Source organism: Phycodurus eques, chromosome 15 (assembly GCF_024500275.1).
Source record: "Phycodurus eques isolate BA_2022a chromosome 15, UOR_Pequ_1.1, whole genome shotgun sequence".
Taxonomy (NCBI): Eukaryota; Metazoa; Chordata; class Actinopteri; order Syngnathiformes; family Syngnathidae; genus Phycodurus; species Phycodurus eques.
This window is the reverse complement of record NC_084539.1, coordinates 13,235,445-13,261,420: the sequence shown is the minus strand read 5'-3', so window position 1 is coordinate 13,261,420 and position 25,976 is coordinate 13,235,445. Positions and strand designations below refer to the sequence as shown.

At 40.4% G+C, this 25,976-nt stretch overlaps 1 protein-coding gene across 2 annotated transcripts in view; it reads left to right on the top strand.

Moving 5' to 3' along the window:
* Window positions 1–25,976, top strand: part of rxraa (retinoid X receptor, alpha a) — a 112,596-nt gene that overhangs the window by 31,493 nt on the left and 55,127 nt on the right. For both annotated transcript variants that reach the window (XM_061698216.1, XM_061698215.1), the window contains exon 2: window positions 1,682–1,801. In XM_061698216.1, the coding sequence (XP_061554200.1) occupies window positions 1,682–1,801 (120 nt within the window). The remainder of the gene's footprint in view (window positions 1–1,681; window positions 1,802–25,976) is intronic.

Below are 25,976 nucleotides of genomic sequence, written 5' to 3'. Positions count from 1 at the left end.
TGGGAGGAAACCGGAGTGCCTGGAGCAAACCCACGCAGACACGGGGAGAACATGCAAACTCCAAACAGGCGGGTCCAGGGATTGAACCCTGGTCCTCAGAACTGTGAGGCAGACGCTCTAACCGGTCGTCTACCGTGCCGCCGTGTAGAGACCTCATTTAACTTAAAATTGTCCAATTCTTCTGAATTTCAACCAGTAAATATTAATAATTAAATTTAATATAATAATAAACACATGGTGTTTCATCACCATAAGCTCATCAAACGTCTTTTACTATGGAAAAGAATTATCAAAATGTTTGCCTATTTTCTGACATGTTACGGACCATACCAGTAACTACATTATAATGAATTTATGTTTGCGCATTTGCTGCAGTCAATTTGAGATAATGTCCTGTTTTTTAAGATAAAGATGAGTTTTTAAAATCTGACTAATTGGGAAAAAGATTTATCCACAGATTAATCCATCTATCCATTTTCTGAGCCACTTCTCCTCACAGGGGTCGCGGATGCGCTGGAGCCTATCCCAGCTATCATCGGGCAGGAGGCGGGGTACACCCTGAACTGGTTGCCAGCCAATCGCAGGGCACATACAAACAAACAACCATTCACACTCACATTCACACCTACGGGCAATTTAGAGTCTCCAATTCATGCATGTTTTTGGGATGTGGGAAGAAACCGGAGTGCCCGTAGAAAAGCCACGCAGGCACGGGGAGAACATGCAAACTCCACACAGGCGGGGCCGGGGATTGAACCCCAGTCCTCAGAACTGTGAGGCTGACGCTCTAACCAGTCTTCCACTGTGCCGTCTTCCACAGATTAATCATCTATTAAAATAATCGTTAGTTGCAGCCCTAATTAGTTTTTTGAGAAAATTGCAAGAATTGTACATGCTGGCCTTAGAGGTACCTGCAACTTCATTGGGCTAAAACATTAAGATCAATGACCTGTGACCTCAGAGACAGATAGTAAGATGTTCTGCTTGAACCCAAGAGGCCTAAAACCCTAATTTGACATTTTCGACAGAGCTATTAACAGTTGCCAACTGCTTTTTAGCCTCCTCGAGGATAGGGTTAAGGAGCATTTTCGCCTTTGTGGTACTTTTAAGAACCCTTTCTTCGCTGATAGTGGTTGACATGAGTGCTGAGCTGATGTTTTGCCACTGGCGATGAGGTTAGAGGCCACTTGGACAGCTATAAATGTGAAAGGTTGGTTAGGTCAAACTGTGGTATTGTGCTGGCACTATCGTGATCCTCAGACAAAGGGCCCAGTAAGCCACATAAGGCATGCTTTTTTGTGTGTGTTTTAACCCATGGTGAGCTGGAGCCTGTACCACCTGACTTTGGGCGAGAAGCGCTGTACACCCTTGACTGGTCGCCAGTCAGTCACAGAGCACATTTAATCTGTAACACCCCCATTTACACCATTAAACAAACTCAGAGACTCAGACTTCAGAGACTTCAGGTAACCTGCAATGCATTATTTTGGAAAGCAGTCTTTTCTCAATCCAAACAGGTCCGGGCTTAGATTTAAAACCAGAAGCTATGACTGTGAAGCAGATGTGCAAACTATCTGGTGCACTATCATTTTCCATGTATTATTTGTTGATGAGCCTCCCCTCCTCTTGTTGCTTATTTTAAATTTTATAATCATATCATAATTTCATTATGTTGTTCCAGGGTTCCTGAAGCCCCAGTGCTCATTAGCTCCTCCGATGCAGCGAGCCCGCTCAAATGAGGCCTGTTCCTGTTTCAGTGGCATGTGTTCCCTCCATCACCATCACCGTCGCCTATCCTCAGGTAATGTTGTCTGTCCCCACAAACCTGTTCTACTTGTGTGATTGTTAGTTCTAGGATAAAATAGAGAAAAATGCCCTCAGTGAATTACTCAGGTAAGTAATGTACATATAGTGTGTTGGGGTTTTGAATTAAAATGTTTTTTTTTAAATAAAGAATTATATGTTTTGGTCAGGAGAATTTATTATTTTTTTTAAATAAAAATTCTTATGAGCCTGCAGTTTTAAAGTACAGTTAAAAATACAAAATGTATTTGTTAACATCTAAATGAACATTTTATCTAATATAATTTAAAAAATGTTCATGAAAGGCTGAGTACTACTGGGATAAATATAAAAATATTTTACATTGTTTGTGTTTTGCAACATAATCCTATTAAAGCCTGATCAACACACTGAAGATAGGATCTACCATTATCACTTTAAAAAAAAAAAAAAAATCAGTTGTCATTTGCGTGCTAATAAGAGAATAAATTCAACTTTTAAATGGGTGTTTTAAACTGCAGTGGAATAGTGTTGCATGTTTCTAATGCACACACAACTGCCTTAAAGGTGTGGCTTGGGGCCTTTGTGAAGACAGCACCGTGCTTGATTGGCATGATTAATGGTGTGTTTGCATGTGGATCCCCAGTGATTGACATGGTAACAGAGGTGCTCTGAAAATGGTCTCGTCCTGAATGCACCTCAGTCTTCATCACAAGCAAGCTGGGTCTGACATCATTCTAAACAGAACTGTCTGTTTTGCATGAAATCAATGAGGATGTTCAAGTGCTGAAAATGTAGTTATTGCTGACACATTTGTCACTCTATAGCTAAGGCTCACTAGTGAAGAAATGCAATGTCCTGTGACTCACTGAGCGGGTCATGTGAAGAGGCCATATGACATGACGTACCCGAAAGCAGCTCAAAATTAAATTTCCATCCAATATCATACATACATACCATGTAAGCACTGTCATTATTTAATGTCTCATCTGTTGAATTTGATTCAAGATGACATGTCTCGTAGATGAAAAATGAAATGTTGTACATACTGTACATAAAAGATTTAATCTAATCCTTAAATCATTTGTTTCTATTCATAGTCAGAGTTCGATATATTTAGAATGTCGCTCTGTGAAATCAGTTTCATTCAGTGAAGTGGTTTAAGATATTTAAATAAGTCACAAGTCTCGTTTCCATGACTGCAAATTGGAGACTGAAAACACAAACTTTGTTGTTGTTGTGCCACAAAATATATATGTTGGCTAGCTGCAACACATTACTAACATAACTAAAATTCTCAACCCAAATAGATACCAAGTAACATATTAAAAAAATAATATCTATATTTTTTTTAAATAAAAATCTATACTGTGCTGTTTTCACATTGGTTAGGTTTGGTTTAATTCAAACAAATTTTGGTGCGATTGCTGAAGAGGTCGGGTTTGGTCCGCTTAAGTGAACTCTAGTGTCGTTTGGTTCACGTCAGCTCAAATGCGACACAGACCAGTGATGAAAATGGCAGCGTTGTACAGAGTATAGGGAAATCACCACTTCTATCTCTGCTGCCTCTCTCTATATGTGTGTGTGGGTTTAATTTGCAACTGCAGTTTTTTACAATACATTTTGCTTTGCTTTCTATGACACCTCAGCTAAAATGACATCTAAAAGTATTCAACCCAGAATTTCTCATTTGCAAAAATTGCATTTTGTCATGATTTTATACATGCTTTTTAGTAAGCAACTTTGGGCCAATGATAAAAATGCAAATGTGAACCCTGAGCGAACCAGACTAAATATGCACACCATATATCTTTTTTTTCCCTTTCTTTTTATACTTTGATCTGCACCAGACTACTGAATTACAAGTGTAACCACAGCCTAAAAGTCAATCTACCAATGTAAAATAATATTTTATTTTGTAAAATGTCCCACCGCCTCGTTTTCACGATGACTGCTTTCTAATAGCCAGATTTGAGCATGTACACCTCTTACGCCATCCTTTTTTGTTTTCTATTGAACTTCCTACGTGACAGAAACATTTTTCACTGCCATGGCATTACAGTAAGATTTTGGATGTTTCCTGCACAACTGGAAGCATATGGATGAGTAGCGTTTTCACAGAACTCAAACCCTTTTTGTTTTGTGGCCATTTAAGGCCCATCATGCTTGAGGATACAACTCACAGAGTTTATTTTTTCTACCTTAGACTACAAAACCAAACTTAGTGGTGGAAAAAGTTTGGTTGTATCATTTGTTAATGTACAGTAGAAGTTTTACACAGTGACGTTAAGCATGTTTTTAGGTGTGTTGAAAACTCATTGAGAAACGGAGTGCGCTTGTAAACAAACAGAGGTAACTGTGAAGTAAAGGAACGGGGGAGGACAACCTCTCTGGAGTCCAAAATTTATCAACCCTGTAATAATCATTGGTCTAATTATGGAAAGTGTTTCTATAAATCCTAGTTTGAGTGATTGTCCTCCAATCTCAACATTTCAGTGGCCTGATTTCAACCACAATGACAAGCTGCTGTGAGAGGCGTGTAGTGGTGACCAAGCAGGAGGTTTCTGGGAAGGCTTGCAAGCCTCACCCCAGGAGCCGGATTCAGCAGCGATATGCTGAACTCCAGGCCGCACACTGATGTGGCTAAGCTCTGGTTTCAGAGGTTTTACATTATTTTGGCTTTTCAAAAAACAAACTTACTGGAAAGGGACCGTGAGAAACAAGAGAGTTAGGGATCTTGCTTTACACAAGACAATTTAAAAACAAAACAAAACAAAACAAAAAAACAGTAATCATCCAAAGGTTTTTTTCCATAAGAAAAATGAATCACTTTGTTTTAGAATTGTGTTGAATGAGGTGAGAAAGAGGGATCACGTAAAAGAGACGACAATAAAAACAGGGCTTCTTGAAAGTGCTCACAATGCAGGCCTTGTACTCTGATTTGGTCTGTCCTCATCGAGCTGAGTGGAGGAATGGAAAAGATTATCCGCAGGAATGTCTGGGGTGCCCTCAAACAGAGCGGGCCGCATGACCGGCCAATAGGAAAGAGGCCTGCAGAGCGGCAGGCTAATTTTTTCCTGATGAACTCAGCCGCCTGCTCCACAATGCAGTCTGATTGCCAGGGCTGAATTCACATATGGTCCCTGTTTGGAGGGTCCAACTGACAGAATCAATTCTGCCTGGAGAGAAAAGGGGTGGGATGTTGTGTACATGATTATTACTGGCTCCCATTTTTTGCTTTCATTAGCCCTAGATGTGGACGGTCGTCCATGGAAATGCTCCAATACACTGACTGTCCCACTGTTTCTCACTTCTTCATTGCCCAATCATTCAGCTTTGTATTCATTACTCTTTGTTTTGTTTGAATAAGTAACAATTATGCAAAACGCTACAGTGCATTCATGTTTACAGCAGCTTTTTCCATAAACACTGCTTCTTCTCAAATCCTCCCAATTACTTTAGAACTCCCATCAATCTAGTACCAGCCCAGAATAAAATTTAACTGACAGATTGCCTGTGTTGTATAAGCAACGTTTGTATATTCATGCTCATTGTTTTTCTGTTGGCTACTCTTTAGCATCAGTGCAATGGTAATATCCATGTGGAGGGCCTCAATAAGTAGGCAGCATGTGTTTATAGACCTTGTGGTCACACAGCAGGGTTTGAGACCAGAGTTTGAGGAAGGAGGTAGGTCGAAGAGAGGCTTTGGGGAAGGATTGCATGAAGTTAAAGTGACTCCCATCTCCTCATATTTCCCATGGCGGGGTCCTACAGCGGTGAGGAGGGTCACAGAGAGGGGCCTCGTTAGCCTCAGCGTGCTCCATGCAGCCTCGCTCTAATTGGCTGGTCTGAGTCAATGCTCCCTGGTCACTTCCTGCTAGGTCAGAAGCCAGAGGAGCCGGAGAATGCTTGGCTGCAGATTATGGGTTTGAGCGCCAATCATCAGCATGCACTGCAAGATGTTTTTATACAAAACCTCGAACAATCATATCTCATTCTTTTTAATGATCGGGAGCTTACTTCAAACCAGAGGACTGAGGTTTGTCATCACTGGCACAACAAATGCCAAACTGTACAGTTTTGTTTAGCTGTGTATATATTATATTCATATTAGTCAGCAGATATTGAGCAATGTTGTGGTTTTAGTTGCTCCCCCATTTCTATTTACTTTGCTGATTTCACATATACAGGCAGAAAGATATTTTTTTAAGACACCAGTATAAAGCTCACAGTGCCTATTTTCATTATTTATTTTTTTTAACTCCGGCAGTTTACCATCAGTTGTTTTACCATTTTAAATAAACACAACATTAATTAAATGCAAATAAACTAGGTGCAATGTTTGAACCAACACTCATTGAGGGTGTCAGCTTTCTCTATTGTTAATCAATTAATCAGTAAAATATTGCGGAAAGGCGGCACGGTGGACGACTGGTTAGAGCGTCTGCCTCACAGTTCTGAGGACCGGGGTTCAATCCCCGGCCCCGCCTGTGTGGAGTTTGCATGTTCTCCCCGTGCCTGCGTGGGTTTTCTCCGGGCACTCCGGTTTCCTCCCACCCACCCCCCACCCCCCAAAAAAAAAAAACATGCATGGTAGGTTTATTGACAACTCTAAAGTGCCCGTAGGTGTGACTGTGAGTGTGAATGGTTGTTTGTTTGTATGTGCCCTGTGATTGGCTGGCAACCAGTTCAGGGTGTACCCCGCCTCCTGCCCGATGATAGCTGGGATAGGCCCCAGCACACCCGCGACCCTAATGAGGAGAAGCGGCTCAGAAACTGGATGGGTGGATGGATATTGCGGAAAAAGGCTAATATTCATTTGAGCTGCCTTATTAACCTTTCAACTAAAACTTGAAAAGATGGCAGCCCAATCATCTAACAAGTCACACGTTTTCAGTTGTGCTCCTTCCTTTGTGCTATCCATTGGGGAGTGACAGAATCTCCATAATCTTTGTTGATGTTGTCTGCCAGTGAGGTTTTCCACTTGTGACATGGGGCCAGGTGGCCAGCTGACCCTCTCGTAACAACGTGGGTGCATCTGCAGAGGTGAAGGTCTCCCTGCTTGCACAGAGTGATGGCAGTCAGCCACAGTGGGTCACTAGAAATCATAGTGACTAAGCCTTTGATAACTCCGTGATCCTATAATACCCCTGTAGCACCATCACAGTGAAATGCTATCTCATTGTTGCAGCTCAAATCCAGAGCAGGGCAAGGGCAGTAGACAGCTACGGACCCAAGGGACCGACAGGAAACTGTCCTATCCCTGCTATCATGCAGGCATCGTATCTGCTTAATTTATATTGCTTGAAATTTGACCACCAATTAAATAACATTACCAAAGGAAATATCAACATGTCAAATAATCAAAAGTATTGCACAAATTAATACTTAATTTGATTTGATGCGGTATTATTTTCGTTTCAGTAATATTGTGTATCTGCATCATCTCAAATACAACAGTCATTTTGGTGTGTCACCTTTTATTTATTCATACATAGCTCACATGAAATATATTCTCTTAGAGGCAATTCATGCAAATGAGGTAAAATTCTTGAAACAGATTCCCGCTCAACTCTAAGTTGAACCTGACCCCTTTAGAGAGTTTTACAGTGCAGTGTGTGACGCTTATATCTGGAAATGGGGGGAAAAGAAACTCCATTTTTTTATTCACATAAATTAAAAATGAATAAGCAAGTTCTTATTCTTCAAGCCCCACGTTGCCTAACACAGAACAATATGTTAATCACTGTGAAGTGTGTTATGCTCCTGAAATATATGAACTAATTAGGTGAAAACGTTGCAGATGTCTGGATGATTTTGAAAGTTCATAGAAATATTACAGTAACATGGTGTGGTTCTAGTCTTGCTTTCATGACTGCTTAAACTTGAACCCAAGTGCCATGTAAAGTGGGTACGGAAAGTATTCAGACCCCCTTAAATTTTCTACTCTTTGTTATATTGCAGCCATTTGCTAAAATCATTTGTTAATTTTTTCCCTCAGTAATGTACACACAGCACCCCATATTGAATGAGCGCGTTCTCAATAACGTTCATCAGACAGAAATTTATTTATTATTTATTATTAATTTAGATTAATTCAGTTCACGTTCGCCCCAAAATATTAACTAGTTCATAAACTTTCGTTTATGAACTAGTTAATATTTTATGAACTTTCATTCATTGAAATCGTTCAGATACAACACTGAACAGGGGTGTGTAGATTTTTTATATCTACTGTGTAGGTAGGTAGGTAAAGGAACATAATTTTTGGCCTTGTTAATGTTAAAAATCGCATTCAGTTCAGTGGATCATAGTATTTGGTTCCAAGCCACTTCAAATTATTTGTGCTATCTGTTTTTAAAACAATGATGAGGGAAAAAATTATCGTCCCTGTATGTATTTTAATATCTGTTTCAGTCAACTTGGTTCCTTGGAATGTATGTTCCATTACTGGTTATGGAGTTCAGCTGGTCATTGATAGTGCTGTGGGTCACATAGCTGGCATTCATGCAACTGGCATTGGATCAATTTGTACTCATGACTGCCTGTGACTCTGAACAGGAAACGCACGATAGGAATTGATGAATGGGCGTAGTTCAGGTGTCATTTTAGAGCTATGCAGCCTATGGCTTCCATCAAGACGCTTAACTGTTGCCCTACTCAATATGGTCCGTCGCCCCTTTCAATATGAACCTGTTGGGGAGGAGCAGGTACAGATCACTGAACCATATGGATTTTCCTGTCCCAGAGGAGGAGAAACCAGTTGGAGATGCTGGGAAGACAGGAGGGGGGATGTTCTGTCTGTATTTTGACACTAAAGCGATTTGACATGCTTGGCATTATAGCTGGCTTGGCAGCAGGGTCGGTCGGGGTGATGAAGCACAACAGAGTGGTTGATCAGAATGTCACAGATGATGTTCTCAACAGGAAGCCAGAAACATAGCACCAGCCATCCAAGTTTCCAAAGGCGACACCTCTGCACCCACAAAAGGACAAACAATGAATTTGGGCATTCAAGGTTGAACAGAGTGATCTTAAAATGTGTGTTTGAGATATTGTTGCCAAGAGGTGGTGTGACAGAGCACCGAGCTCCCTGTGTCACATGTCTCTGCTGCACATCAACAGGCCCACCCTAAGTGTGTTAACGCAGGCCAGCATGTTCCGTAGAAGTGAAGGAAGTGTTTGCACCCATCACTTGGTTTCTCCACAGAGAGCTGCTAGTCGAGGTGCACAGTGGAATACAGTGGAGTGGTGGTAACGTAGAGGCTAATGGAAATATCTTGTTGTAACTCTGTGGAGGAGATTCAGATTATAGTGAGGACTCAAGTTAAAGCCTCAGTTTCCCAAAACAAAACAGAGATGCACGATGCATCAGCACCTTAAAAAAAAAAAAAAAAAAAAGCGAATCTATTACATTAGCTGTGGCCAGGAATTACAAACTTGTAATTGTCTAATTGTCAAGGTTGTTAACAAGCAAAAGCTCATCATTAGAGAACTGTGCTACTATTACTATTCTATACTATTATATACTATTACTATTCATACTGTATTTTGTTCCTGCTTCTAGGAAATGTGGCAATTTAAAAACAAAAATCAGTTTCTTCAAGATGTGACTCATGAAAATGATTGAGGTAGTGTTAATCCATATGAATTGTTGAAGTCTTGCTATTAAATGGAATGATTTATTAAGTAGGTCATATTTGATACATTGCAAGAATACCTGAGGCATTGGTATGGGAATTGTTGCGGAAAGTTGACCTTTTGAGTTAAAGCTAAGTCAATGGGAATATGTGGTGGTGTAAAGGCTGTGTGAAAAGCTGCACAGGCGCCACAGGGGTATCACGCCATAACTCCATTACAGTTATTGACTTTGAGCTAATTGACTCATGTCGTTGTACACAAATGGTGGCATGACTTCGAAATGAGGTTGGGATAGGGTGAGTGATGTAGAGAGGAGGGGGCTGAATACAATGAGGAATGACTGGACGGGGACAAAGTCAGTGTTAAAACTGATGCTTTGAATTGGCATAGCTCTATTCATCCAAAGTTTAAGTGGCGTGGTTCAGTTCCTTCAGGATTTGCGTATTATTTGTATCATACTGATAATATTTTGTTGTTCACCAACCATTGTGGCCTGTATATATAAATTCCAAATAAAAACTGCATTTTCTCAAGCACCCAATTGTTAATGGCGAAGTCCATTAATTTTTGGTAACTGATCAAATGTTTAAGTGACATGTCCACCTTTGCCTTTAGGCTAGACTCTCTACCAAGGCGGGGTTAATGATTAATTGGACAGTGTTGCACAAAATATTATAAAACCATCCACTGCACATGGGACATTTAGTTCTATTCTTGGAGATTATTGCCAGAATTAAAAAAAATATATATCATTGGTTACATTTTCTGCTGCAGTCTTAATTAAAAGTATACATGTATATGCTTGATATGAAGTTTGGCCTCATATGGTCTTAAAATGTAATATTTTCTTTCATTACAGAAAGCTCATTTTAAAAAATAGTTTCACTTAATTTATAGCAAATACCACACCGGCTTTGAAACATTTTATTCTGAGCGTTAACTTAAAAAAGTAATGTTTTTTCTTTGCAGATAATGCAAAAAGAAATTGTTCTTCTTTGAATAAAAGTCCCTTTGTCAAAACATATATGTCAACATGATCCTTACAATAAATAAAATAAATTAATGGTTTAAATCTTCAACAATTCAACTTAAAACAAGCCGTCAAACTGCATGGCTCTAAGAGTCACAACACATCCCCTCTTAGCCCTCTTGGAGTATTTTATCATCTGAGTTTTCCAAGTGAGGCATGTGATCTTGGCAAAATATTTGGGGCTTGGAAGCAAAAAGTTTCCAACATATTAATAAATAGCTGCTGAATCAATGGGCACCATGTCTTTGGCATTGTTCAGCACGATTGACTCAGCGTTTGCCTTCCACAGGGTATCTTTCTTCTCATACTGAAAACAGTGTGAAATGTGGTGCATTTCTTAGCAGTAATTAAAGTCTCTAAGCGGTTTTTGAAAAATAGGTACTAGATGGGTTAGAAAAATCGTTACATTTAGTGACAAAGTTGCTTATTTGGCAACACTGACTGTGCTTTTGTGAAGTAGTAGTAACTGTTCACAGTCTTGTTGATAGTGCAAATCCCAAATAGTACACGTTGGGAGGGACGCACTTTAAACTAAAAGCAAACATTTTTTATTTAAAGTGAATAAAAATCTCCCGACAAATATCTTACAATTAGTCAATAAAATGGAATACCTAGTTTGATATTATTTTGGCTTTAGCGGCAACTAAAAGTCGGTGTTGATTAGAAGAGCAGCTGGCAATTTATTTCCAAAATTATCCAAAGTGGTCACGTGAGAAATTAGCACAGTTGTCGAGGGCCACGCGAACAAGCTTAACCTCAATTGTGTTCCGTATAAAGTTAATATATTCACTTAAGGCGGCATGGTGACCGACTGGTTAGAGCGTCAGGCTCACAGTTCTGAGGACCCGGGTTCAATCCCCGGCCCCGCCCGTGTGGAGTTTGCATGTTCTCCCCGTGCCTATGTGGGTTTTCTCCGGGCACTCCGGTTTCCTCCTTTCCTCCCTTTTATTAGGAAATGGTAAACACAGCAATCATTAAAATTGTATTACTATTTCATCAAAATTCACACAAAAACGTCATTTTTTTCATTTAAATTGACATTATGTGCGCCAAACACTAAGTCATATTAGCCATTCGTAGTGTTTCAGTTTGTTGGAAGAAAAACATCATGCTCACAGCAAACCCTGAATGGAAATGAATAAAAATCCAAAGTCTTAAAAAGATGTACATCAAAAAATCTCTTTAGGCATGCTTTTTTTAGGTATGCTCTTGGCTGGGAATCCAAAATGATTATCAGGGTCAATCACCCTGGCATCCTTCCTTACAATGTGCAGGAATGTTACCAACATAAGGACCACTTTTGACATTGTCGCCTTTCATGAAAACAGTCACTCGAGGGGTAAAAAAAGTCACTAAATATAGCGACATTGTGGCGATGTCGGTAACACTGAAGACCCAAGTCGTTGCTCTAACTCGCTGGTATTGCCCACACACATACACATCAAAATAAAAGCACCCCTTTCAAAATAAAAGCACCACATAGTTTACATTTTATTTTGAATTATAAAGATCGTGAGGACCTGTCAGAGACCGAAGAAGGGCCGAGTGTGGCCCGTGGGCTGTGCTTTGCCTGGGTCTGGGTTAGAGCCTCTGCATTATTGAAACCCTCGCCTCTAACTTGTTGAGATTTTGTTTGGTCATTTGTTTTATTAAGTTTGACATTCATAGGCCGTCAATGTCAAAGGCAAAATGAGCAGTAGCTGCTGCCTGTAACTCAAGTTTATAACGAGCATGTATTTGTGATTATTTAACAACCTCCCTGCCATCTGCTCCATGTATTGTGATACACAAGCAGGGCATGTGTTTATGAGCCTGATGATTACACAACAACCGGGTTACTTTTGTTGTGGCAGCCTCACTGCAGACACCTGTGCGCCACCAATTCCATTATTGAAACTCGTTGGGTGGGCACATGAACCGAAACAAGCAGACAGACAGTATCCAGTGTCAAATTCACAAGTATAAAATGTCATCACAGACATGCTCTGTTTAATCGTATACAGGGATTGCTGCACTCTTCATCCCCATACTGTATGTTCGTGCCAAGTTCACGAGTCGAATAGACGCGTTAATAGACAAATGTACAGATTTTTTAGTTTGAGATTATCAAGATTATGTTGTTTTGATACATGTACAGCAAATAAAACCCATTACGTTACCACACGTTGCAGTGCTGTTAGCTACAAATTGAGTACAGTATTTGCTTTTGCTCTCAGCTGTACAGAGCAGCTTTATAGCACTTTGTTATTGGACTGCACGTTATCGCTTACGTGGTTCACATTATCTGAATAAGTTTGACTTTGTCCACCTTGAAAGGGTTGTAAAATATCATCAGATCTTTTATTTATTAGCGTATTACCGCTTATGTTATATCAGCAGAATTCAGGTGCATTTTTACAAGAACATTTGTGCTCTTTTGGACTGAAGATAAAGCAATATAACCTCAACAACAAGACATATTGTGTATTATTGTTCAATGTACATTAGTTGACTACAGTATATGACTATTAAATGTTTATATGTTATTGTTTGTCAAGGGAAGGGTTGAAGATGATTTTAAAAAAGAAGAAAAAAAAAAGACTCACCACTACATGACATGACAAATCCCAGAGACCGAGTGGGCACTGCGCTTCTGGGTTCCACTATTTAATTCCTCCATCATTACATCATTTAATAATGCCATCCATCCATTTTCTGAGCCGCTTCTCCTCACTAGGGTCGCGGGCGTGCTGGAGCCTATCCCAGCTGTCATCGGGCAGGAGGCGGGGTACACCCTGAACTGGTTGCCAGCCAATCGCAGGGCACATGCAAACAAACAACCATTCGTACTCACATTCACACCTACGGGCAATTTAGAGTCTCCAATTCATGCATGTTTTTGGGATGTGGGAGGAAACCGGAGTGCCCGGAGAAAACCCACGCAGGCATGGGGAGAACATGCAAACTCCACACAGGCAGGGCCGGGGATTGAACCCGGTTCCTCAGAACTGTGAGGCTGACGCTCTAACCAGTCGGTCACCGTGCCGCCTCATTTAATAATGGATTACTGTAATTTAATTCTCTAACAACTCAAAAAAATATCTTATTCCACCCCTATTAGACATCATGGTTTTTAACAGGTTGGCCAAAACCTGGAACGCAGTACACCAGCTTTTCGGGTGTGGGGCTGTTTAATAGCACAAAAGGTACCCATTTGATGGATAGGGAGAATTTGGAGTGGGAGTTAGTGAGTGGTGATTGTTCATCCAACCAGCAAAAAGTTGGCAGAAGTGTAAATGATAGGCTTAGTAACATTATCCTTTGCAGGAGTTGCATCACTATTCGCAATACTTACTTGGTGTTGTAATGGAAGCTACAGAATACTACATTTCGGTACAATTTGCCATGTGGTCACTAATGTCAATAAAACCCAGTTAATTAGTGTAATATTGATTGAGGTGTGCATTTTCTTCCTTGCAGCAACAAATAGGCCAAACTGTACACACAACAGCCATCAACCTTACTCATTAAAAAAAATTAAATAAAATTGGCAGATGTCAAAATGCACAAAGCTCTGGACCAGGTGTGTCAAACCCATTTTTGTCACGGGCCACATCGCTGTTATGACTTCCCTCGGAGGGCCGCTACGACTGTGGACCAATATAAATGAAAGATTATCTCATATACTGTAATTACAGTATACACATCACATTGATGAAAAACCAGTTTTGAAATCAGAAGCCTATAATACATGTTTTTCAACTATTACATTTCTTTTCAAAGGGGGATTGGTAACAAAAAAATGCTTTATGTATTATGTGTATGTATTACACCAGAACACAACAAAAACACAAGCGATTTTGATTTGCTTTCGCGGGCCACATAAATGTGTGGCGGGCTGGATCTGGTCCCCGGGCCACCAGTTACCAGTTTGACACCTGTGCTCTGGACGTTACGATCACTTGAGTGACAGTCAAACTGGACCAAAAAAATCTGATGTCTCCAGTAAAAATACAACGCATCATGTATTCAGGGTCTGCATTTCTGCAAAAACACCAATATAATTTTAAACCATAGATATTACTGGTAATAAATGCTGCTGAACAAATGTGGAAAAGCTTATCCCTTGCATGGATGAGAACAGTTCCGGCTCAGCATAGGAGAATGGGGGTAGCCCTCCTTTAATTGGAATATTTATGGAACATATCCTGGAAAGAGCACTAAATTTGGAGCTGTGGCTTCAGGCTGGATGTAACTTCTCTCTTATTTTATCAGTAATAGAGGCCTTAGTTGACACTGATAAAAACATTTTAAATGATCCTTTTATTCCGCACATCAGACAGCAGGTACAGCATATTTGGAATGATGCAAGCTTCATTAGCTTCAAACTCTCATTTTGAGTGTTTTTATTATTTCTGACCAGTCTTATTGATCAAATCATGCAAAGATTTTCATAATTGTTACTTGCATAACTAATATTCTTTTATTTTGTATGACATTAGTCTCAGTTATGGCTGTAGCTGTGTAGGTTTTTCTGAAATTTCAGATGCATTAGGTACGATAAAATTGAAGGCATTTTAAATGTGTGACATGCGCCAAAATTTCACTACTTCCGTTTGTTGAACCCTACTTGTACGTGTGTTTTATAATACAAGACCAAAACTTTGAACATCAATATTCTGTCTACAGAGCACAACAATGCGACATTACTTCCATGTTCCATATCACAGGTCCCTTTGGCTTACACACCAGGAACTCAAAGGCCTTCCTGTTTGTTTGCTGACAGGAAACAGAAGGAGATACATGCCTAACAAAGTGATGGCCAATCAAACTCACTTACATACAAGCTGCCACTGATAAATGACAAGGAACCTTTTCACCGAATTCTTTGACTCGGAACCCAACCATAATGTTTTCCCAACTCTTGATGTCATTTCTGTGACGGCTGCTTAATGTGACAGACTGCTTCCTTCCCTCATTACACTGAATTGCAGAGCAATTTCTTAGTCAAACGCACAGGTCGCTAATGATCTGTCAAAGTATCAACCATCACACGTGCTTCACATCTCTCTCTGTCTTTTGTCTTGCCCAAAGTCAGTGTGTTTCTCTTTATTGGTTCTCTCTGTTATTTTGGCAGATACATTTGTAGCGTGTTTGATTGAGGCAAATGTTTTTAATTGTATTGATTTAGGCAGTCTTAACTTGTCTTGATATTTTCAATCAAGCCGATGAACTTCTCATTTTGACTTTTCCATCATCTATGCAAGTTGTCCTCGCTAGTGTACTCCCAGGCCAACGAAGCCAATGAATATGGTCATGATGATTGATCTTTCAGCCTGTCTTGTTTACACAGCACACGCCAGGCATTGCCCAATAAAGACATTGACCTTTCACACACAGGCAGCGCACCTTTTTTACCTCACATCAGCGTGCAGCTGATGACTCATTTGTAGCCAATCATGTGAGAAATTTTTTTGACGGTAGCAGAGAAAAACACTGATGAGAGAAAACATGATGTTTTCCTCTGATGTTGACATCCATATAGTTTCATCGCCCCTGGCGAAGGGCTTATTTATTGAGGGGTCCATGTGTGGAGGACAGAGGCAGCCTTGTGCAGCCACCATCTCATGAATCAACTGCTCCAGTGATCTTGTGACCTGGTGCTCCCTCCACTCAATGGTGGAGTTCAAAGGTTGCCCCTGAAGCTTCTTCCAAATATGCTGTTCAACAGCAAAGAGTATAGGTGTAAACTGGCCCTCTATTTGTGGAATCATATGACTTGTGGTTTATGTATACAGTGAGGCCACCCAACTGGCCCAATCTGAGGTACAACAGTTTATTGATATAACCTTTACGCTATACTGTATGTACTCTTTTGGTTTACTTGGTTACATTTCATGAAACTCCAGGTATTTTGTTGCAACCTTAGCTGAGAATATCTGATTTTGCTTTCAGTTTATTCCTGAATCAAATAAGCTATTTTTCATTTGAATGATTCCACCGATCGCTGTCAGAACTTTGCATAGCATTATTGTGGAAGATTTTGTGCCTGATTGATACCTGAAGCCAATGCTAAGGCGCTGCATTCACAGCATAGCCAGTGTTGAGGGGTTGATCATGTGATTCTCTTTCGATTCTCTCTTTGGATTATTTCCAGTCACTGCAGATGACAACCATTTGACTGGGTGACCCCTGCCAGCCTATGCTATTCATTAGTGGAATAAATTATGCCCCCCTTTATGCACTTTTGCGCTTGACTTTCAAAGACCATAATGATGACTTTGGATCTAATGTGTTGCTAAAATGTCGAGCAGCATGAACACAAAAAAAAAAGAGAAACTGACCTCTTTCCAATGGGCTGTCCATCAGGCCATGTGTTTTGTATTCCTCATTGTCTCTCCCTCTCATCTATTTTTCCTCATAGTACTATCCCCGAGGTATGGAGGAAAGGGAAGAAGGGAGTGGACCAAAAAAAAAAAAAAAGCTGAGATATTCCACAGGGGATTGTGGGAACCCACTGATAAAGGCTTGCATCTTAATCCATCCTTAGGCCTGTCTTACTGTGTACTATGAGCTTTTATGTGATCATTAAGGATGTGTGTGTGTGTGTGTGTGTGTGTGTGTCTGTGTGTGTGTGTGTGTGCTCACAGGAACATACACACTTTAGGTAAAAGTGTAGTAGTAGTTCAGCCCTTTGAATCTTCAATTTCAAGGCTCAGAGAGACTTTTAAATAACATTAAAATAAAAAAATATCACACAGCTCTTCAGTCAACCACCAAGACACCGTTACTTAACAGTCAGCTCATTATGACTTGTGTAATGGCTCATAAATGTATTAAAAGCACTAATTAATGTGAAACAGTTCTCCCTCTAATGCAGTACTCTAGTGCTCACTCCAGGCTTATGCCTTCAGCTCTATCGCTCCTCCTCTGAATTTAGTGGAATTTGGCTGATGTGCGCCAGGGGGAGGATAGGAGGGAGACTCTCATCTTGTTCCAGTGCTTTATGAGTCTGACGTGTATGTCGGTAATTGCGGTTATAGGTGATTAAACTCACAATGCCCTTCAGTAACCAAAGGCAGCTATCAGTCAGCGTGAAGTCGAGGCGCAACAGCAGCTCTCCAAACTCAGACAGATTCATCTCAGCGCTTGTCTCAGAGGCACTTGCTTCATGTCATTCTGGGCAATATTCCATAAATCGCTAAATATTTTCAGTTTTACTGTGAATATTTACTAATGGATGCCATATTAAAAAATAACACACCAAAATGTCAATTGTGAAAATAGGTTGGATACGTTGTGATTGACTGGCGACCAGTCCAGGGTGTACTCTCTCTGCCTCACGCCTACAGGCGTGACCCGAGAGACAAGTGCAATAAAAAATTAATGGATGCATTTGATTGACTTTGTTTAAAATTGTTGAATTGTAAATTAAAAATAACAATCACTTTGATAAGTTAAAGGTTTTTTTCTTTCTGTTACTTCTTCCAACCATCTTATAATCTTAATTTCCAGTATTTTAATATATATTTTTGGTGATGCAAAGAAGCTGGAACTAATTTAGAGGAGACCAACAGAAAATGAATAAAATAAATAAATAAGACATCCATCCATTTTCTGAGCCACTTCTCCTCACTAGGGTCGCAGGCATGCTGGAGCCTATCCCAGCTGTCATCGGGCAGGAGGCAAAGTACACCCTGAACTGGTTGCCAGCCAATCACAGGGCACATAGAAACAAACAACCATTCGCACTCACAGTCATGCCTATGGGCAATTTAGAGTCACCAATTAATGCATGTTTTTGGGATGTGGGAGGAAACCGGAGTGCGCGGAGAAAACTCACGCAGGCACGGGGAGAACATGCAAACTCCACACAGGGGGGGGCCGGGGACTGAACCCAGGTCCTCAGAACTGTGAGGCTGACGCTCTAACCAGTCGTCCACCGTGCCGCCTAAATAAAACACAAATATTGAAATATGCATCCTGAAGTGTACATTTAAACCAAAAAACTACAGGTTTACCCTTTGCATTCAATCATTGAACACATTACATGTAGAGGTTTATTAAGTGTCAAAATACATACAATGCATCCATCCATCCATTTTCTGAGCCGCTTATCCTCACAAGGGTCGCGGGAGTGCTGGACCCTATCCAAGCTATCAACGGGCAGGAGGTGGGGTCCACCTTGAACTGGTTGCCAGCCAATCGCAGGGTACATATAAACAAACAACCATTTGCACTCACATTCACATTCACAGCTATGGGCAATTTAGAGTCTTCAATCAACCTGCCATGCATGTTTTTGGGATATGGGATTGCATTACCTAATATGGTCTTCATTCACATATCACGTACACTATGTATGAAGGCTTGTAAAAAGATGTGGAACAAGACATAGAACAAGCTGACAGTACGCTTGTGCATAATGTTTCATCAAACAGGGCACTGAAAATGCTGTAATGTGCATATCTGGCCAGTAGGTGCTTTTTTTTAGTTCAGTGTGATGACACGTTAACATCTGTACATCTGTATGTTTTTAACTGTTTCCATTCCTGGTTCCGTTTCAGTCTTTTTCCATACTTAATGAAAGGCAAATTGTGTTTATTATCGAAGTATAATTGTGTGTATGTGTGTTTGTGCGTGGGTGGATAGCGGTGGGTACTGGAATGATCATTCTATGGTATCTGTATGTTTATGCATTCATGCCTCTGCATGGTGGGCTTTCGTGCATACATTTGCGCGAAGTGTTTACATGTATATACATGTACGAGTTCTGTTTATGTCACACAAAAAAGGAGGCCTTTGGGCCTGTTGCTTCCTGGTCTAATTGGCGTGTTAATCATGTTTCTGTGGGTGGGATATTAGTGTGTGTTTGTAAAAAATCTGTGTCTTATCTCCAGAGGCAATGTTTGACCATGGGAGTCCCGCTCTTCATAGGCCTGCACTGACACTCCCGTAGCGTAAAGACTTTTACTCAGCTGAGAAGACACAGAATGGGAGGCATCCGAATTTCAGCCCATTACAAGAATTTGAGCTCCAAATAAAATATTTATCCTCGTGTAGTATTGACGAACTTCATTTTTGTGGACTGAGGTCTGTCACTGACCTATCCAAGTGGTGTTTAGACAATTGCCTCTCACATAAACAAGACCCGTCAAACACATAAGAAAGGATTAAAAGAAGGAATAGAGTAAAACTCCAATGTCCTCAGGGGTCACAAGTGCTGGCGAGTTAAGTCAGAACACAGAAATAAATGTCTCTTCAAAAAGAAATGAAAAAAGAACCTAAAGTAAAGCAAATCATTCTTTAATCTGTAGCAATGAAATGTAAATCCCTTTTTAGTTTTCAGCCACTCTACTAGTTTATAATAATAATAACAATTATAACAATAATAATAATTATTATTATTATGGGCTTGCATTGTGCACAATTCGCATGAGTATCGTTGCTACTTACCCATAAATCACAACGGCGGTTAGACTTCTATTTCAGCTTTCTTTCATTTGGCATTGCAATTAAAAAAATTCATAGTGGAAAAATCCAAGTAGATATTCCTTTTGAAAGGCTTACTGGACAGCATGTATTTGTTGGACAGCTGCCAGTAAAAATGCAACAGAAGGGAAGTCAGCAGACTGGCCGTCTTCTGTTGACTGTTGAGATTGACCCTGTCAGGTTGGCTGTTGAGGTGGTGTGTTCTTAGCCATGCCCCTCAACCTCCTTCCCTGCCTTCTGCTTTTTTCACTTTGAACCAAACATGCATCGGGCATCAGAAGCTTACACTCATTGCTGAAGTGTCTTCCTTCCAAAGTCAATGGTAAACTAGTGTGAACCAATGAACAACACGTCTTTCAAGCATGGCTGTTCGTGCCAGTCATAACACCGTCTTTATTTGGTTGCTGTCATATAGCCAATCCCAACACATAATTCACTGACGTCCAGCCCATGGGAGGCAAAGTTAAAAAAAAAGAAAATAAATATTTTAAAAAATATATGGATTTTATCGTTGCTAAATGGACCTTCCAGAAAATGACTTTCCCAGCAGAACTGTCAAACCAAATGCAAGTTGCATCATCGGAAAAAATGTTCTTCACCCTTTGACAGCACTGAGGGATCTTTGTTCAACATTCAAGGTCTGGAAAAATTTATGGTTTTGTTGCCTTGTACTACAATATGACAGCTTTTTAATGTTTGAATTGTAAACAGGATTGCATTTGTGTATCCTTTTTCTTATATATTCTGGATATTTTGTTTATGTATTTTGTTTCTTGTTATAAAATATAATCAATCCGACAACAAATGTATACATAATAAACATTGCGTTACAGTAAGATTTTGAATGTAAACAGGTCTTCTGTAAATGTCCATGTAAATAATAATACAGTAACATTTTGTTTTAGATTACAATGTATTCTGGGACAATGTCCGACCTCCAATTTGCTCACATTTCAAAAGAGTCAACATTTCCATTGAAAATAATGGAAAGTGCATTTACCCATTCCAGGATCAAACTGTTGTCATGATAAAACCTTGACTAATTGCACTGGCAACGTTTTAAGTAACATTTTCACATTCTCAACTGCTGTACAATTTAAAAAAAAAACTGTTGCATGATAAAATGGGGCGGCACGGTGGCCGACTGGTTAGAGCGTCAGCCTCACAGTTCTGAGGTGCGGGGTTCAATCCCCGTCCCCACTGTGTGGAGTTTGCATGTTCTCCCCGTGCCTGCGTGGGTTTTCTCCGGGCACTCCGGTTTCCTCCCACATCCCAAAAACATGCATTAATTGGAGACTCTAAATTGCCCGTAGGCATGACTGTGAGTGCAAATGGTTGTTTGTTTCTATGTGCCCTGTGATTGGCTGGCAACCAGTTCAGGGTGTACCCCGCCTGCTGCCCGATGACAGCTGGGATAGGCTCCAGCACGCCCGTGACCCGAGTGAGGAGAAGCGGCTCAGAAAATGGATGGATGGATGATAAAATGGACAAGTAATAAATTGTGGACTCACCCTTAAAATCCCTGACTTCAGGGGCATTTGACTTTAGAGGTTCTGTAACGTAGAGAGTGAGAGTAAGTTTCGCCTGAGCAATAGTACAACAAAGTTAAACAATTTCTTTTGTTTTGTTTCTGATTAAAGACGGGTCATAAAGCTATTAACAGCAATTTGTTGGCTGCTGATCTGACAGCACATTCAGGTCAGGACGCAATTGATTCAGAAGTAAATGTGGTATTAGTCTTGCTACTCATCTTCAGCTCTGGCGTCTTAGTTCACTATACACTATAATGTCGTCATGAGTGAAAACTCTCAGGCCACACTTTGCCTGCAGTGTTTTGGAGGAGTTGTTTTCCAGTCTTCTCCAGTAAACTTCCTCTTTAAGGAGTATCTAGAGCTTGCGTAAGTTGGACCAGCAGTCAGTGCTACTAATAAACCCCTTGAGATGGATCGAAGTACTGTATGTGGTGTTTGTATTGTGCGCGTGCTGTCTAAACATAAGCAAGCGATTTAAGTCACGTCCCCCACAGAACTGATTGTTCTGTAATGAAAAAGAACCTAAACAAAAACAAGAACAGGGTGGGATGGAGGGGTATGAACATGGACATAGAAAGGCCAGGTAGCTGATGCAGAGCTGGCAATACTTTCACTTGAACATGAAAGACTCGTGCTTCGAATTGGGATTATTCCCACCTCCTAGGATTTCCGCTGATGAACAGTGAATGCAACTGGAAAGATGTTGCAATAAATGAAGAGAGAAGTAGGAACAGATGAGAACGCGAGAATGGGAAAATGAAATGTGGGAGCATAAGCACCAGGGAGAGATGAAAGAGACGTACAGTTAGCTTTGACTGCTGTTATCTTCATGGATGGCAGGTCCACGTAGAGGCCTTCTCATGCTTACAATTCTTTGTTGACCACCATCATGCTTGACTAACTTTTTATGTATTAATTTATTTTCAAAACATGCCTCAAGCCCCCTGAAGAACTACTTAGCAATTCCATTTATGCCCTTTTTGATCTCACACCTGACTGAAAATCAAACACTTCATGGACAAATGCATTGAGACAACTTTCCATTAAACCCTATAAGAACTATAAATCGGAAGAAAATATGGACTGAATTCTCCTTGTCTTGGAAGGCTTACTACAAGATGTTGGAATGTATTTTTTGGAAATGTTTTCCCAATCATCTGGAAGAACATTTGAGCGGTTACCCCCTGATGTTTGATGGAGTACCTGTCTTGCAAGTTTGCCGTTATGATTTTGATGTATGTTGATACAATTAATATTTGGACAATGCAAAGGGTTTCTGATTGATTAATGTGTTTATTATTTTAATGCTTCTCTTTATATAGCGTATTTGCGTCCTTTTTTGGGGGTATTCTTCTTGTGCACTCAACTGGTTATTTTAAGTGGCTGCAAACAACATTTCCAGTTTAGTAATTGGGTTAGATGAATCTGTTTTATGATAAATACGGTACGTTTTTTTTTTAACTATGTTCAGCTGAAGAACTTACCACAATCAATAAAAACAACTTATCAGTTAATAAACTCACCACATCAGCTTTTTTTTTTAAATTGACTTTAGCAAACACTACTAAAGCAGAAGAAGATTTCATGCATTTAGTACCCAGTGGAACCTGAAACACATCCTATAGTTAAACAAGGTGGCATATACTGTACACTATATAATTGAGAATGTGCCTTATTTGTTTATGATGGGCCAGTAGTTAATATATTTTGTGTGTGCTGAACAGAGTGTCTTTAGTGGAATCAAATGAGACATGTTTGCTTGCTGTGGGTCAATACACTGATCCAAAGTGCACTCAATACACACAACATACTCATGCACACACATAGATATGCGCAACCCCCCTTCCTGAATGAGGCGTGTATGTATCACCGGCTCATGAGGCCTCTTCCTGCAGCACATACACATCGTTCCCATCACTACCAAACCCCCCCCCCCCCCCCCCCCCCCCATTAACCCCTACTCCAATCAGCCCCCAAGGGTTTCAAAATGTTTCATGGTTTGATCTTACTTAGCATATGGCCTATATACTGTACAAACTTTTTCTATTGATTGAAGCGTCCATTGCTTATTTCCTCTTCACCTTTGCTGTAGTCTTTTTTTTCCCAAGAGGAAGGGAGAAAAGGGAATGACACAATTGAAAAAGGAATGACACAATCCAGGTGCTGGAACTCAGAGAAAAAATAAAAACAAAAACAAAGATTGTGTGTATTTTATAATCCATCCTTCATCCATCTATCCATCCATGCATCCATCTACTTCCACTTATGCAAGGTGAAGCCCAGACTTCCCTCTCTCCAGCCACTTCATCCAGCCCTCCTGGGGGGGAATCTTGAAGTGTTCCCAAGCCAACTGGGAGACATAATATTTCTAGCGTATCCTGGGTCATCTCTGGTAGTCATTAAATCAATTTAAAACAAAGAACAAACCCTTGATCTCTTAACTTCGTCCATCCCAAAAAATCAATGCAAACTAGTTCTTAGTCTGGCAAAAGTAGGTCGGTAACAATATTCACGATACCGCGGTTTTGCGAAAATAAAAGGGCCTCGATATTGTCGTGGTCTTGTCTCAGTATAAAATACTTTAAAATTTAGCTTGGCCGGCTATACGCAGCCACATCGGTTAGCCAGGCTGCTTCAGCCAGACTACAGCACTCCACTTCCTCATTAAGAGTATAACTGCACCTGATTGGACACGTAACCCATGTGACCACGTGGGTACGTCACAAAAAATACACTGATTGGCTGACTGGCCCACGTGACATAAAGGCTGCCTTGGGAGGAATGCAGAAACAAATTAGTGCCCAGAGTCCCTCCCAAGGTTACAGCGTTGCCGCTATGCCGGTCTGAGTGTCTCGTCGCAATCAATTGGGCGAGAGGCGCTTTGTTGTTCGCACCGGCTCGGTCCCAGCAAACGCTGACCCACGGGCTTTGTTTTTAAATGCTTTTAATCATGTAAAGCACTTTGCGTTACCTTGTGTATGAAATGCGCTATATAAATAAATTTGCTTTGCTTTGCTTAATAATGCTGCAAATGTCAACTCAAAATTACATGAGAATCCATGGAACACGTGTCTTTCTGGAAACATACCACCTGCAACAGACCAATTTCGTTGTATTTTATAGCCCAACCCCAGCTCAACCCAAATGAATACGCACACAGTGCAAAATACAAGTCAAAGAAGGTGCATACAAACTTTTGACTGGTACTTTTTATTCAGCCATGTACTGTATACTGTATCTGTACTCTGGCAATATACTGTCATTTCCCCGTTTCCCTTTGTTTCCTTTCACACCGGGACAGAATTGTAATCTAGCTGTAACTTGACGCTTGCAATGAGGCAATTCATCATCCTACATTTAACTTTATCAAATCAAACTGTCAAATATCTGATAGCAAAGCTAACAAAAATGCGAAAGTAAGATCAGATTTTGTACCACTGCTGCTGTTGCAGTCACGTTATCTGCCTGTGTTTGGCCAATGTATATACTTGACCGCAAGCTTTCTAGTTTATTTTGGCAGTGAGAGGGCTAGATAAGGGGCCTGGGTGGTGATTTTCATCTCTACGAGGAAGCTTGATGAATCATAGCTTCCTGACTTCATCGCACTACTGCGGCGATTTGGATTTATACAAAAGTGCCATTCATGACTATATTTTATCTTTAAATTAGAGCGGAGTCCCACTTGCAATTTTTATTTTTTCATTTTTTTATTTAATAATTTTTCAGGAAATTAGAGTTCTGTTGGTAGTTGCACAAAGTCATGTTGAAATAAAATGAGCCCTCAAAAAGAGCAGAAGGACATCTGTTGCAAACATAATCTCCCGATGCCTGCTTCACAGGCTGCAGAGACAATTATTACTCTCTGCCTTGTCTATGATTAAAATAGCACTGTCAATTTGATGTTCCTGTTATAAGCTGCTGACCAAAAGCACAGTCAGTATGGTTCATACAGAGATCTGGCTGTTTTTCATTTGTGTATTACATCTTTTTCTCAGTAGTGTCTGTGCTTATACTTTCTTCAGGTACTGTTTCACCATTGGCTTTTCTTCTTAAACCCGGATGCAGTATAATAGATGTACTAGATCTTTTCACTGACACATATCTGCAGTACAAATTAGACACAGTAGGTGATCCATTATAGACGGCTCCACTGCTCTAAGGCCATTTTGGGCTGAGGTTCCAAATGGTTTTCTTAAATTTAACCTCACCTTCTTTTCTTAGAATAACTGCAGATTTAATGTTTAATATTGTTGCATAACCACCTAAAATTCATTCACACATGGGGTAGGGGGGGGGGGGTAGTCTAGTACCCTAACATCAGGTTAAAAGTATTCAGCTCAGTAGTTGTAATACATTGGAAAATATTTTGGATGGATTTGTTTTTCGACTGGTTTGCACATCTGCCTCACAGTTCTGGGGACCGGGGTTCAAATCTCGCCTGTGTGGTGTTTGCATGTTCTCCCCGTGCCTGGGTGAGTTTTGTCCGGGCACTCCGGTTTCCTCTCACATCCCAAAAACAT